The sequence below is a fragment of the Solea solea genome, chromosome 20, assembly GCF_958295425.1.
Source record: "Solea solea chromosome 20, fSolSol10.1, whole genome shotgun sequence".
NCBI lineage: Eukaryota > Metazoa > Chordata > Actinopteri > Pleuronectiformes > Soleidae > Solea > Solea solea.
Window position 1 is genome coordinate 18,645,386 of NC_081153.1, and position 12,440 is coordinate 18,657,825.

General features: G+C 37.7%; 1 protein-coding gene and 2 gene segments (V, D, J or C); 2 read left to right on the forward strand and 1 right to left on the reverse strand.

Annotated features, from left to right (window-relative positions):
- Positions 1-757: 757 nt before the first annotated feature.
- LOC131447878 (Ig lambda chain C region-like) lies at positions 758-2,230 on the reverse strand (the record flags this gene model as incomplete). The annotated part of the segment is given in 2 exon segments: positions 758-1,234; positions 2,086-2,230. Coding segments are annotated over 2 exon segments (468 nt in total), but the record flags the coding sequence as incomplete, so codon positions are not given.
- Positions 2,231-2,599: 369 nt separating this feature from the next.
- Positions 2,600-3,207, forward strand: LOC131446929 (Ig kappa chain V region 3315-like). The segment is given in 2 exon segments: positions 2,600-2,678; positions 2,781-3,207. Coding segments are annotated over 2 exon segments (399 nt in total).
- Positions 3,208-5,166: 1,959 nt separating this feature from the next.
- zgc:136493 (uncharacterized protein LOC692276 homolog) lies at positions 5,167-12,319 on the forward strand. 3 transcript variants are annotated; one of them, XM_058618319.1, is made up of 7 exons: positions 5,167-5,353; positions 5,452-5,573; positions 9,028-9,406; positions 9,894-10,065; positions 10,286-10,464; positions 10,557-10,653; positions 11,695-12,319. In XM_058618319.1, exons 2-7 carry the CDS (start codon positions 5,457-5,459, stop codon positions 11,849-11,851), a joined length of 1,101 nt encoding a protein of 366 aa, XP_058474302.1. In that variant the 5' UTR covers positions 5,167-5,353; positions 5,452-5,456; the 3' UTR covers positions 11,852-12,319. The 3 variants fall into 3 exon arrangements, with proteins under 3 accessions (XP_058474302.1, XP_058474304.1, XP_058474305.1); XM_058618321.1 differs by lacking the exons at positions 5,167-5,353; positions 5,452-5,573 and adding an exon at positions 8,244-8,445; XM_058618322.1 differs by lacking the exons at positions 5,167-5,353; positions 5,452-5,573 and adding an exon at positions 8,483-8,787.
- Positions 12,320-12,440: the final 121 nt, after the last annotated feature.

Sequence of the window (12,440 nt, forward strand, 5' to 3'; positions counted from 1 at the left end):
TCAGATCAAAGACAATTCCATTTACAATACAACTTATAATAATTATACTTTGCAAACAGTTTTTTTTATTCACAAGTACAAGTTCCTATATTTTATATAGATATTATAAAATTGCTTTCATACCATATGACCTTATTCATGAAAGGCATTTATAATTTATTTTAAGAACAGAAAGGAATAAAAAGAGCCCAAATAAACTTTCCACAGTTTTAACACTTTTTAAAAAAGGATAATGGTAAAATAAATGAAATCATCGATATAAAAGGAGATAATGTTGAAGCAAATTGTGATCTTTATTCTAAATAACTAATAAACTCAAACACTCTCTTTTTCAAACTTTGAAATCAACATTTCACCAAACTGAAAAATAATTTTCAAAGTTATTTGATTCTCTAGTAATTAAGATATGATTTGGAAATTTGGGATCATTTTATCTATATTTGACAAGCTGATTAAATATATATTTAACGTGTATTCATGTTATTTTACAAACATTAAAAAAACTATTTTATCTAGCTATCATGTTATATGATTTAATCAGTCCAATCCAAGACTTATGACTTACTTTTTTCATCTTTATTTGTGTGGATGATATAAAATGTCTTTTTTCCTGACATTACAAAAAGTCATTTGTAAATTGTTGATGATTTATTTCTATAAAGTTGTTTAAAATGACATTCACTGATCATGTCTGTTCATCCTATTTCACCTTGGTGTCGTTAAAATGTCACTTCATAATAACAAGTCCATGGAAACATTTTTTAATGAAACACAAACAACTTTATTATGTGGAAAAAGTTGAAAGAGTCAGGATCAACATGAGCGAGAAGTTTTCAAACTTTAAATTGTGAGAAAAGAGACAGAAATGCAGAGTAAAACCAGTAGCAGAGTGTCAGCGAGTCAGGTCAGGACTAGGAACACTGGTCTGTCCTCAGTGTCTCTGAGAGAATCTGGGCGCCCTGGGTGGCCTCACAGGTCACAGAGCCCACCTTCCTCCACTGGTCAGCAGAAAGCCTCAGGATGCTGCTCCAGCTGTAGAGACCGTCCTTGTCCAGCAGCCCGCGGCTCATGCTCTGCTCCCAGCTGCTGCTGCTGCTGCTGCTGCCGTCCAACTTCCAGGACAGAGTCCAGGCTGAGGGGAAGCCCTTGTTGGCCAGACACATGAGCGTGGCCTTCCCCTGGTCCAGCTCCTCACGTGAGGGCGGCAGCACCGTCAGGGTGGGACTGACGTCACCTAGGAGACAAGAGTCAGTTTAGAGCACAGAGAGGACACAGCTGTCGGTGGAACGCCACACACTCGGACATGTTTCCTGTGTGAGAGCTGATTTTGTGTCACAAGGTTTTTCTGCTTCACCAGTCACATGGTTTCACTTCGCTGTAAGAAGCCTCTCATGCACATCAGCACAGAGACACTGTGACCTGAAGAAATATAGAAAAACTACACTGGAAACTGATTTTTACAACATTTGTAACATTTCTAATCCAATCATCAAACATCTGGAGACTGAAACACTTTAGTTTTAAATACAAGTGAATAAAGAAATGACTTCAAACTATAATGGAAACAACATATAAGACAATAGATTGCAGATTATGTTGCTTCTGAATCTCAAGTCACATTAAACAAATAAAATTTTCGATGGAACTTATATTTATAAGTGACATTTCCAGTTTTAAACTCCAGCCTCACATGAATATGTAAAGTAAAATTGCAAATATTTCTCATCAAATCATCAAAAATATTAAATATACTTTAGTATTCATGGAAACGCGAACACAAATATTAAATATTGTAAAAACCTGTCAAATCTTCATGTAAAGTTCAGACAGTAATGACAAAAGTTTTTGAATCACGTCAAAACAAAACAAGTTTAAAACTGAATTGAAGTTTTATGATACAAACATAATCTTGACAGGACTGTGTCGAGTAAAATTGCTCAGAGTTCAGCTCCAGAATGAAGAAGACAAAATAAAAACATCAATATTTTAAAAAAATACATTAAAGTGAGATTTGACCTACAGCAAACCTTTAAAAATTGGATAATTACACAAATATTGTTATGATTGTATTTGAGAAAAACTTACTTCCAACTTCCAGTCTGGTTCCTCCACCAAACGTGAGCCACAGTGATACAAAGTCTGTGAGGCGTCGTACAAAAACCTCTGACTGTAGAGACACACGTCTCTGTGACTGTGAAACAAACAAACTCACCAGAATGAGTCTGATTGTAAAGTTTTATCAGCTGATTTTAAAATATGATGATAAAAACAACCACAGCTTTACTTAATGAAGTCATTTTTAACATTAATATATGAAATTTAAAGGAAAATGTAAGTTTGGGAAGATGTCATTTAAAATGTAGGAAAATCAAAATTTTAGAAAAAGATAAAATCAAAAAGTGTCATCACATCCTGATCAATCCTCTGATAAAGTGATCGATAAATTGATTGACAGGATCATGAAATTGATTAAAGTCCCTGCTGGAGTCAGTCAGAGCATTTCCATAGAGAGTGACTTTGCATCAGCAGCACCATGCTCCAGTGCTCTGGGACACTTTATAGTCCTGACAGTTGAAGACTGGAGGACTGACAGCTGTCCTTCATGACAACACAAGACACAGAAATCATGACTTTCACCTCCGTCCTCATCTGGACTCTCCTCTGCTGCTGCCTCACAGGTAAAGTCCAGAGAGTCAAACTCCTCTGTCAACATCTGTCCCTCTGAAATGAAGCCGACAAAACCATGACTCTGCTTTATGTCTCTGTCTCTGTGTCCTCAGAGTCCAGAGGACAGGTCACAGTGACTCAGTCTGGAGCAGTGACATCTGCTCTGGGAGGATCTGCCACCATCACATGTAGAACCAGTCAGAATGTCTACAACTCAAACTATCTATCCTGGTACCAACAGAGAGATGGAGAAACTCCTAAACTCCTTATTTACTCTGCTTCCACTCGAGCATCAGGGATTCCAGGTCGTTTTACAGGCAGTGGATCAAATTCTGACTTCACTCTGACCATCAGTGGAGTCCAGGCTGAAGATGCTGCAGTTTACTACTGTCTGGGTGAATTTGATACGAGCAAGTGGGATTGGTTCACACAGTGAAAAAGCCTCGTACAAAAACCTCCTTCAGTCAGAGTGAACAGAAACTGAAGTGACTGCAGAGACTGATACAGTTCACTGAGGACACACACCAGTGATTTAATAAACTTTATTACACCTTTTCAGTGAAGCTGAAAAGACAATATACATTATTACAAATACAAGTACATATACTGTACATGGGTGAGCCATTTGTCTAATATTGAAACTCAGTTTAATTTAAACAAAAACAAAAAAAACAATAAGGAATTGACTACATACATAATACTTAAACTGAGTCATACACTAAAAAACTCACTGCAAACACTCGGTAGACATAGACTAACAGAAACATGCAGCTTAAACATGAGGGAAGGCACAGGTGGGGCTAATTAGAATAGAACAGACAATCAGCACAGGTGGAGAAAACATGGGAGGACAGGAAGCGAAGTGACTAAAATAAAAAGCTAAAAATAACATAATTCAAGCATGAACTGTAAAACATGGGCTTTGGGATGACATTGTTTCAGCTCAAGCAAGTCACATGTAAGAGAATGTGAAGAATAGATGTGAGGTTTCTGCTTTGGTAAATAAAAGGTATCGACGATAACAGTGTTACCAAGTTCTTTATTTTCAAAAAAGATACTGTACATAGACTGTAAAAAGGAAAATAAATATAAAATAAAGTAGTTTTAAGCAAGCCACGCCCATCTCCTGTTCATCCATGTCTCAATCTACGACTGCAGTAATACTGCAATATTCTTAAGTAAATAACATTTTCACATAAATAATATAAATGACCAAATATGTAAAACCAATTTTGAAAGAAAATGACTCTTGCACTCCTTTTTTACTCTCGGATCACATGATCTTTTCAACAGTAAATTATGCACTGACTGATTTGAAATTGTTATTTTTTTTTATTACTTTTGGCATTTTACATGTATCTTTCAGGGCTTTCAATATATTTGTACCTTTGAACCAAAGCCATTATTATTTGTGTGTAAAATCAGTGATGGGTATTTGTCGCCATCCAGTGGACGTTTAGAGTCACTACAAATTCCAGAAAACAGTGAAAACAAGATGCCATAACGGTCCGTGTATCATCCGTTCATTCAAACTGTCACAAAAAAACTACTCGATATGTATTTGTTTTTCCTGTTTGAACCACATATCGAGAAAAACGTTTTTTCTACCTTGAGCTTGAAAGGAACAATCACATATGCAAGGAAACAAAAACAAAATAACTTAGGTTGTTCTTTATCGGCTGAGAAAGTTAGCGTGAGGGTACTACAGTGTGGACCAGCTACCGGTTTTCAAAATAAAACGTGGGTAATTGAAAGGAAATGAAAAGCGACGTGTCAATGTGATCCAATATGAGATATATAATTTTTTTATTAAATAAAAAAGACAGAAGTATTAAAATGGAATAAAAATGTACCTTAACCAGCCACTGTAGTAATATTATCCTGCCCTGATTTTCAGTCATTAGGTCACATCAACTGGAAGCTATTGAGCTAAAATGCTAAAACATTTACATGAAAACGTTAATTAAAAATATCTGGAGTATTAAAGCTCAACCAACCAATTTCTAGATAAAAGGAAAATGAAAAGATGTCAGTACATAAATATATATATGCCATATTATATATAGATGTTTACATTTTTCAATAGTAGCCTTGGATATTTACCGATATACCGACAGGAGTATGCCACCTGACTGTTTAATTTTTTTCTTCTGTGTAAAAAAAAGGCAATAAAAACAAAGTGAAACCCATTTTCTATAGCACAGTAAACATGTCTTCTTAATCTATAGTCTCCAGTTTAAAACATGAGTGGTAAAAAAGTACGGCTCATATTTTATCATTCTAAATGTACACTAAACTCCAGAGCTCCACTGAATATATATATATAAGGGAGCGTAAAAGAGATATGACTGGAAAAAGTGAACTAAACATGACCAGTTTCCTGCACTGTCTCTTTATGAACAGTGTCATTTGTTGAACCTTGATCTCAGTCCCAGAGCTGTAGTTTACAGCTCCAATCACCACGCAGGAGCTTCTACCTGCCTTCTTCACTGTGTGTTTAATGAATACATGTATGCTCTCTGCCACAGGGTGTTGACTGCCTACCATCTTAAATTAAATCCGTTTAAACACCCACTCAATCAAATGGGAGGTCACATTTGAAACGGGTCTTCCTCTACATCTTTCCTCTTTCTTCTCCAGAGCCAGGAAGAAGCAAACGTTTGAGTTAAACGTCTCAGCTGAAAAGGTCGATTCATTTTGGAATAATTTCTGTCTAGTAGTTGATTATTTTTTAGTATAACAATATACTAAAAAATAAAAAAAATATATTTTTTTCTTTTTCAGATAGCATGAGAAGTCTCTTCTATGCCCGGTTTGTGAAGAAACTGTGGGATTCAGGACAAGTGTCCAGGTTTCTTAAAGGGACAACGCTGCAAGGATCTGCTTGCCACCTGAAACATACAAAGGTATTTTACAATACAGTGTTTGCACAAATACTAATATCCTTGTAACATAGCCCTGCTACTGTATTATTGTGCCAGTATCATATTTACACTGTCAATTTAATCTGTGTGCAGAGGCATGCTGAACTAGAATGACTTGACCAACTTGCTCTACTGTTTACAACAATTTATACTCTAGGAACAAAATATACCACTCTTTAATATGTAGATTATATACTGTTGTGGCTGTATAAAGCTCTACAGATACCATGGTTGACCTGTCAAGAGCCTGCTGCTCCAAACTCAAGTAAACTTGTCATTTCCATAAAACATTGCTTAAAAAAGGTGTAATGGATCGTGGGAGGACCCAAATGCAGCACACGTAGGCAGACAGACAGTCGGTAATGACTTTTATTATGCTCCTTTTCAATGGACAGTTCAAAGACGGCACAATTGTATAAACTTGCTTCATGGGGTGCAGCTGGTGATCCCTGTGGCTGAAGCAGCAGCAAACAGACTCTGAGGAGATAGCAGGAAATGGACCTGAGGCTGAGCTCAGAGGCAATTCTACAGTTTCTTGGGGCCCTAGGCAAAAATTCACAGGCATCACCAGCGTTCACCCTTATGATAAATAATCTGAAGCACACAAAAGGTAATGTAAACATTTTTTAAAATGAAGTGCAAATGAGTATCTTCTCAAAATAAACATTTACAAGATGCAATTTAAAAATTGCAGAATTCTGAAGAGCAATAAAAACATAAATTGTCTTGCTTTCTCTTCTCCTCTTGCTCTTTTTCCCCCCCCGTTTCTTTATCCAGACATTATTAGGGCTTGCCACTGTCATTGCAAACTCCCCACTTTGTCATTGCTGTAGTGATTCAAAGTTGATCAGAATTCAGGGGCACCCCTTTGGCCTGGGGCCCCAACCATTTGCCTGCCTTGCCTGTTGGAAAGCAGCACCTCTGGCTGAGCTGTTCCGTCACAGCAAGCAGACCGAAGACAGGCAGGGAGCAGGCAGAATCCGTAGTCTGGGTCGATCGCCGGAACAGAAACAAAGCAGACAGGTCGGGGACAGGCAGAGTCAAAACCAGGGAATCAATCCAAAAAACACTGGAGAAACTAGTGCAAACAACATATAACAATCTGGCAGTGACTGCATTGTGGAGAGGAGATATGAGAGTACATATATAGTGGTCTGATTAGTGATCAGGGGCAGCTGCTGTGAACAGGTGAGTGGAGTTGAGCTGATGAGGAGGGAGTGGCTAGTAGGTGAAGAGAAGGAGGGAGAAAAGAACTATGAGGGCGGGGAATCATGACAAAAGGTTAACATAAAATGTACCAAAAGAGCAGAGAGAAAGTGGATTTGGGGCATTTCTCATAAACAAAATAGGCATTTGCAAGTTCAAAGTTAGGACCCAGAGGCAGAGTCTCAGTTCACAGTTAAAATTGAATGAACTTGAATGGAAAACTGTGAAAGAAAGAAAAAGCTCCCTGACATTAGTGCACTGGTGGACGAGGTCAGTGGAGGAAAGGCTGGACTGACTGACTGATCAGACTGGAGGCTGGAAGAGGAAGAGGTGGACCATGGGAAAAATATTTTTTTTTCTTTAAAAATGGTCTCAGGAGTTGAATAATGACAAGACAGCGCTTAAGTGTCAATACCACGTGCAGAGCTGAACAATCTGGTAAAGGATGGAGTTCCATGCTGTTGAGTCTTGATGACTTGATTGAAGCCAGGTGTGCAGGTGAACAGCAGCAGGCGGAGGAAACTACAAACACAGAGAGACAACTCCCTGTCCCATATCTTTGTTATTGCAAAGAGATATATTTTTTTTAATCTTTTGTACAAATAATAAGGATTAAAACTGAAAAAAAAATTACCTTGAACAGCCTTTCTGCATGGAATTTGCATGTTCTCCCCATGTGTGTGTTTTCTCAGGGATCTCCAGTTTCCAGGAGGATAAAGTGGTTGATGATGAATGAATGAATGAATATATATATATTGTTACCAAACAGTGCAACAGTATTAAGAAGTGCAGAGATGTCTCAAATCACACGGCTCTCCAGTCCATTTCATGTGGCCCACCACTTAATTATTAATAGATTTATAATCGAGGTTTTTTTTTTATTATTTTGCATTAAAAAACATTTTTATTGGGAACTATATACTGTTGCATGTCAACACAGACACTTTTATTTTGAAATTATGTTGAAATAACTATCATTGCGATATCATGATGGCAGTGTTGTAATGTAACAAAATACAAACACTCCATTACTGTACTTAAGTACACAATTCACGTATCTCTACTTTGTTTTTTATATTTCTAGCTTCTCTTACTTTTACTCCACTACATTTCCTCCAACTATCTTTGTTACTCGTTACTACCAAATAAAATCAGAAGAAGAGTTGGTATTATGGTCTGTATTCATAGCACTTTTCTAATCTTGATGAACTGCTTTACACTATATATAGTTTTGAAGTATTGCATTCTGATCATTATAAAACCTGATTATCTGCATGAAATGCACCAATAAATCAATATGACGTTGCGCTACAGACTGTGTTTGGAAATGATTATGGTATACAATCATTTCGAACATAGATAAAATCAAAATATGCAATAAATAAAATAGAATCATGGTCTCTTTTATTTTGAAATTCTCCCACAAATAGTCCTTCCTGGGTGAAGAGCAGGCGCAGCTAAGTCGTGTTTGCGGACAGTGTTTGCGGCAGTAAAGTGCGACCGTAATATCGCCTATAGCTGTTTAAAGAAGCTGTGTAAAGGGTTTTTGTGTGTGTGTGTGTGTGTGTGTTTTAACAGTGAGGGAATATCAGCGTATTACGGCGTCGGTGCAAGAAAGACGAACAAATCAAATCAACAACATACAGAAGTAAACATAATGGATGCTTACTTTTTAAACACATTTCCAGTTTCTCAATGAACGTGATCTTTTCTATGTCGGTGTATTTCAAGTGTTCTTTTTTTTAAAGATAATTAATATCTAAACATAAAGTGAACTGTATTTTCAATGTGTTAATCTCCTTCAAAAGTGACAAATGAAACAACTTTTAATGGATTATTATTTCCTCCAGACTATTAATGACAAGATTCAAACAATTGGCTAATTCAGCTCAAAGTTCAATGATAATAACTGCAACATCCTACTGTAAAAGATTAATTTAAAATGTTTCATTCTACGTCATGAAAAACGATCAACTTATGTGAAGAAAATGTAAGTTTATTGTCATTATCATTATTGTTATTATTATTATTATTACTATTAGTATTATTAGGGGGGGATTTTTCTGCTCTTCCCACCTAGGACTATTTTCTATTACCTTGTTGGGTGACGTTAAGTATTAACTGTCTCTTCATCTCCCTCTTTCTTTTTTTCTTTAGCCTATAAAGCTGTCTATAACTCCTGGTGGTCTGTAACTCCATGCGTCTAATAAGTTGCGTCTTGTTGTTGCAGGTGATGGAAGAGGAAAAACCATGGGCTCTGATATCAGAGGTTGGCGACCAGGGATATGATGAAGAATTGACTGATATAATAAAACCACACTTTCAGATCGTCTGCCTCAGAGACTTCCTGCTCAACCCTCTACTATACGGCCACAAAGTCCAGGCTTTGTTGGTGTGGAACAGCTTTCCCGCAGTTGAGCCGTCACTGCTCACTTCACTCCCGTCGCTGAAGGTGGTCGCCAACGGAGGAGTGGGCATCAACCACCTGGATGTGCCGTACATCTCCAGCCTCGGGGTGAAGGTGACCTACACCCCCGGTGTGGTGAACGAGGCCACGGCAGATATGGCCATGGCTCTACTTCTGGCCTCGGCGCGGAGGGTTGTTGAGGGTGAGCTTGAAATAGTCTGAAATAGTTACAGTACAATTCCAAAGTGTCTACCAATCAGTCTGACACATTCTTTTTACAAAATCACACTATTATAGCTGCAGAGACGGGGTTTTTGATACAATATGATATCTGGACATTGATGCATACATTCTAATTAAATCTATTTTAAAATATACTTACATTGTACATTATGGTAAAAGTATTTAGATTTATCTGTAAGTTTTCTGTCAAACAGCATGATTGACTAAATGTTATATGAAATGACAAAACAAAGTGATACAGAGCAAGTTTGATACCAGATACCACAAAAGTACTGAAGCTTGATACACATTTCTACCGATTATATATCATTTCTGCCAGTAAACCCTCATAAATGTGACACTGGACCTTTAAAATGACACAAATGTGATACATGTACAACCATACACTAGGCTAAAAGGTATTTAGTAACTCATTTCCACATTTGTTTGGGTCCTTCTCTTCATAGGTCACCAAATAGCTGTTGACCCCAAGACCACTCATATACCGCAGTGCTTTATGGGAGATGAAGTCACAGGGGCCACTCTGGGGATCATTGGAATGGGACGCATTGGATACAAAATTGCGCAAAGAAGCAGGGGATTTGACATGAAGGTCCTGTATCACAACCGGAACAGGAGGTAAAGGTTTCAAGTCAAAGAAACGCAGATTTAATAAGGTGACATGTTGGAAATTTTAATAACAGCTCAACATTTCGAGATCAAAGGTTTGAAATCCTAAGAACATTATTGAACATCAGTAGCCACAACTATTGTCATCATTTGAAATGGCCCAAAGAAAACACCTGGGGACAAAGGATAATATGCACAATCACCGTCTTCTTTCCCTTCTGCTGTTCAGGAGTGTTGATGATGAACAGGCAGTGGGAGCGAGTTACTGTCAGAACATGGATGACCTGCTAAAAGAGTCTGACTTTGTGGTCCTGGTCGTGAACCTCACCCCTGAAACCACGGGTCTGATCGGCCACCGAGAGCTGTCCCTCATGAAACCCACAGCGACACTGGTCAACGTCAGCAGAGGTGAAAGAGTGGAAAGAGACTAAAGCATTAGATACTCTGAAACAGTTGTCCTTTTTTTTGTCTCATTTTGTACTCTTTGCTGTGTGTCTCAGGTCTGGTTGTGGACCAGGACGCCTTGGTCAAAGCTCTGCAGTGTGGGAAGATTCGAGGGGCGGGGTTAGACGTGACTCACCCTGAACCTTTACCAAGGTCTTACCTGTCTGAGAGAACACGCTAGACATTTACATGAACTGTGCAAAAATGATACCATTTGTGGTTAAACTCACTATCTTTACACACATTATACATTCACCAGCCACTTTATTAGGCACACCTCTTCAACCACTTGTTAACGCACATATCTAATCTGCCAATCACATGGCTGCATTCAGGCATAAAGACATGGTCAGGACGACCTGCTGAAGTTCAAACTGAATATCCAAATGGGGAAGGAAGGTGATTTAAGTGACTTCTAATTTGGCATGGTTGTTGGTAACAGATTTTCATGCACAACCGTCTTTAGAGTTTACAAAAAATGGTCCCAAAAAAAAAAGAGTGAGCAGCAGTTCTCTGGGCAAAACATGCCTCATTAATACCAGAGGTTAGAGGAGAGTGACCAGACTGATTCAAAATGATAGAATGGCAACAATAATTCACAACAGCAGCTCAAATTATCACTTGTTACAACCAAAGTATGTAGAGGACTATCTCTGGAAGCACAACACTTTGAGCCTGATGAGCTAAATCAGCAGAAGATTACTCTGGGTGCTGCTCCTGACACGTTATTAGCTGTCCTGTGTACCTAATAAGTGGCCAGACCTAAGTTACAGGATAGTGTCTGTACAGAAATAATACAGTCTGCATTGGCTCACAGTCAGAAACATGCACCGATGTCCAGACGTGTTCTTGAAATTGCCAATGTGAGAACACAGCTGGAAAAGCTCAGAATCATTTACAGTGAGTGCAGTGGAAACCCTGCATGCTCAAGCCAGGCGCCAACGTTCTCCTGCTTTTGTGAACATCTCGAGATTTCTTGGTCATTGCGTGAAACTCCAGAAAATGTCCAGACCTGTGTTTTAAGAAGACAATGTGTAATAGTTGTGGTTTCATATTGTCCCACAGCTCCCAATTGGCACCAACAGACTCAATATATTTTTGACCATACTGGATATTAGAAATCAGACAAACACACAAAAACCCTTTCTTTGCCGACTTCTGTTAACTTCTCTTCTTCATCTTCCTTTTGTGCAGAGATCATCCTCTACTTGGTCTTTCTAATGTGGTGATCACCCCCCACATTGGCACCAACACCTACACAACAAGCAGGAGGATGGTGAAGAGGATGATAGAAAATGCTGTGGCTGTGCTGAAAGGTCAACCTATTCCAGATGAAGTCAAGCCAAAATGACATTACATTGATTGTCTGAATGTACAAGAGCTGAAATGTCTCAACAGAGAGAAAGATATACTGTATAATGTGTTCATCTCCATATGAATAAGTTTTATCTTTTTGTCGGTATGTTGCTCTGTTGGTTGATTCAAACAAAAGCCTTGTGTTATTTTGATCAGATAACTGTTATCCATCATGTTACATTTTCTTTCAAGTCAGATCTCAATGCTGTTTTTAAATTTGTTTCAACTGGTGAGTTTTTGAATTAATGGTAGAAAAGACATTGTTGTCATAAGGAACATTACAGCACTAAACTCTTATTAAAATATTATAGCATCACTCTTAGTATAGTACATTTATTATCATTAATAATGGGATAGCCCCCAATCTAGGAGATATATATTATTATTGTCATGTACATTTCAATTGTTCTGTAAGAAAAAGGTTGCCAAAATCAAATGTGTTAAAGAATAAAGCTGACAATATAATTTATTGCTTATTATTATAGAGTCATCTGATATCACTTGATATATGCCAAATGATTAAAGTATACAATTGACAATTAAAACGATTAATAATACATTTTAAAAAAGAGTTGATAATTGAG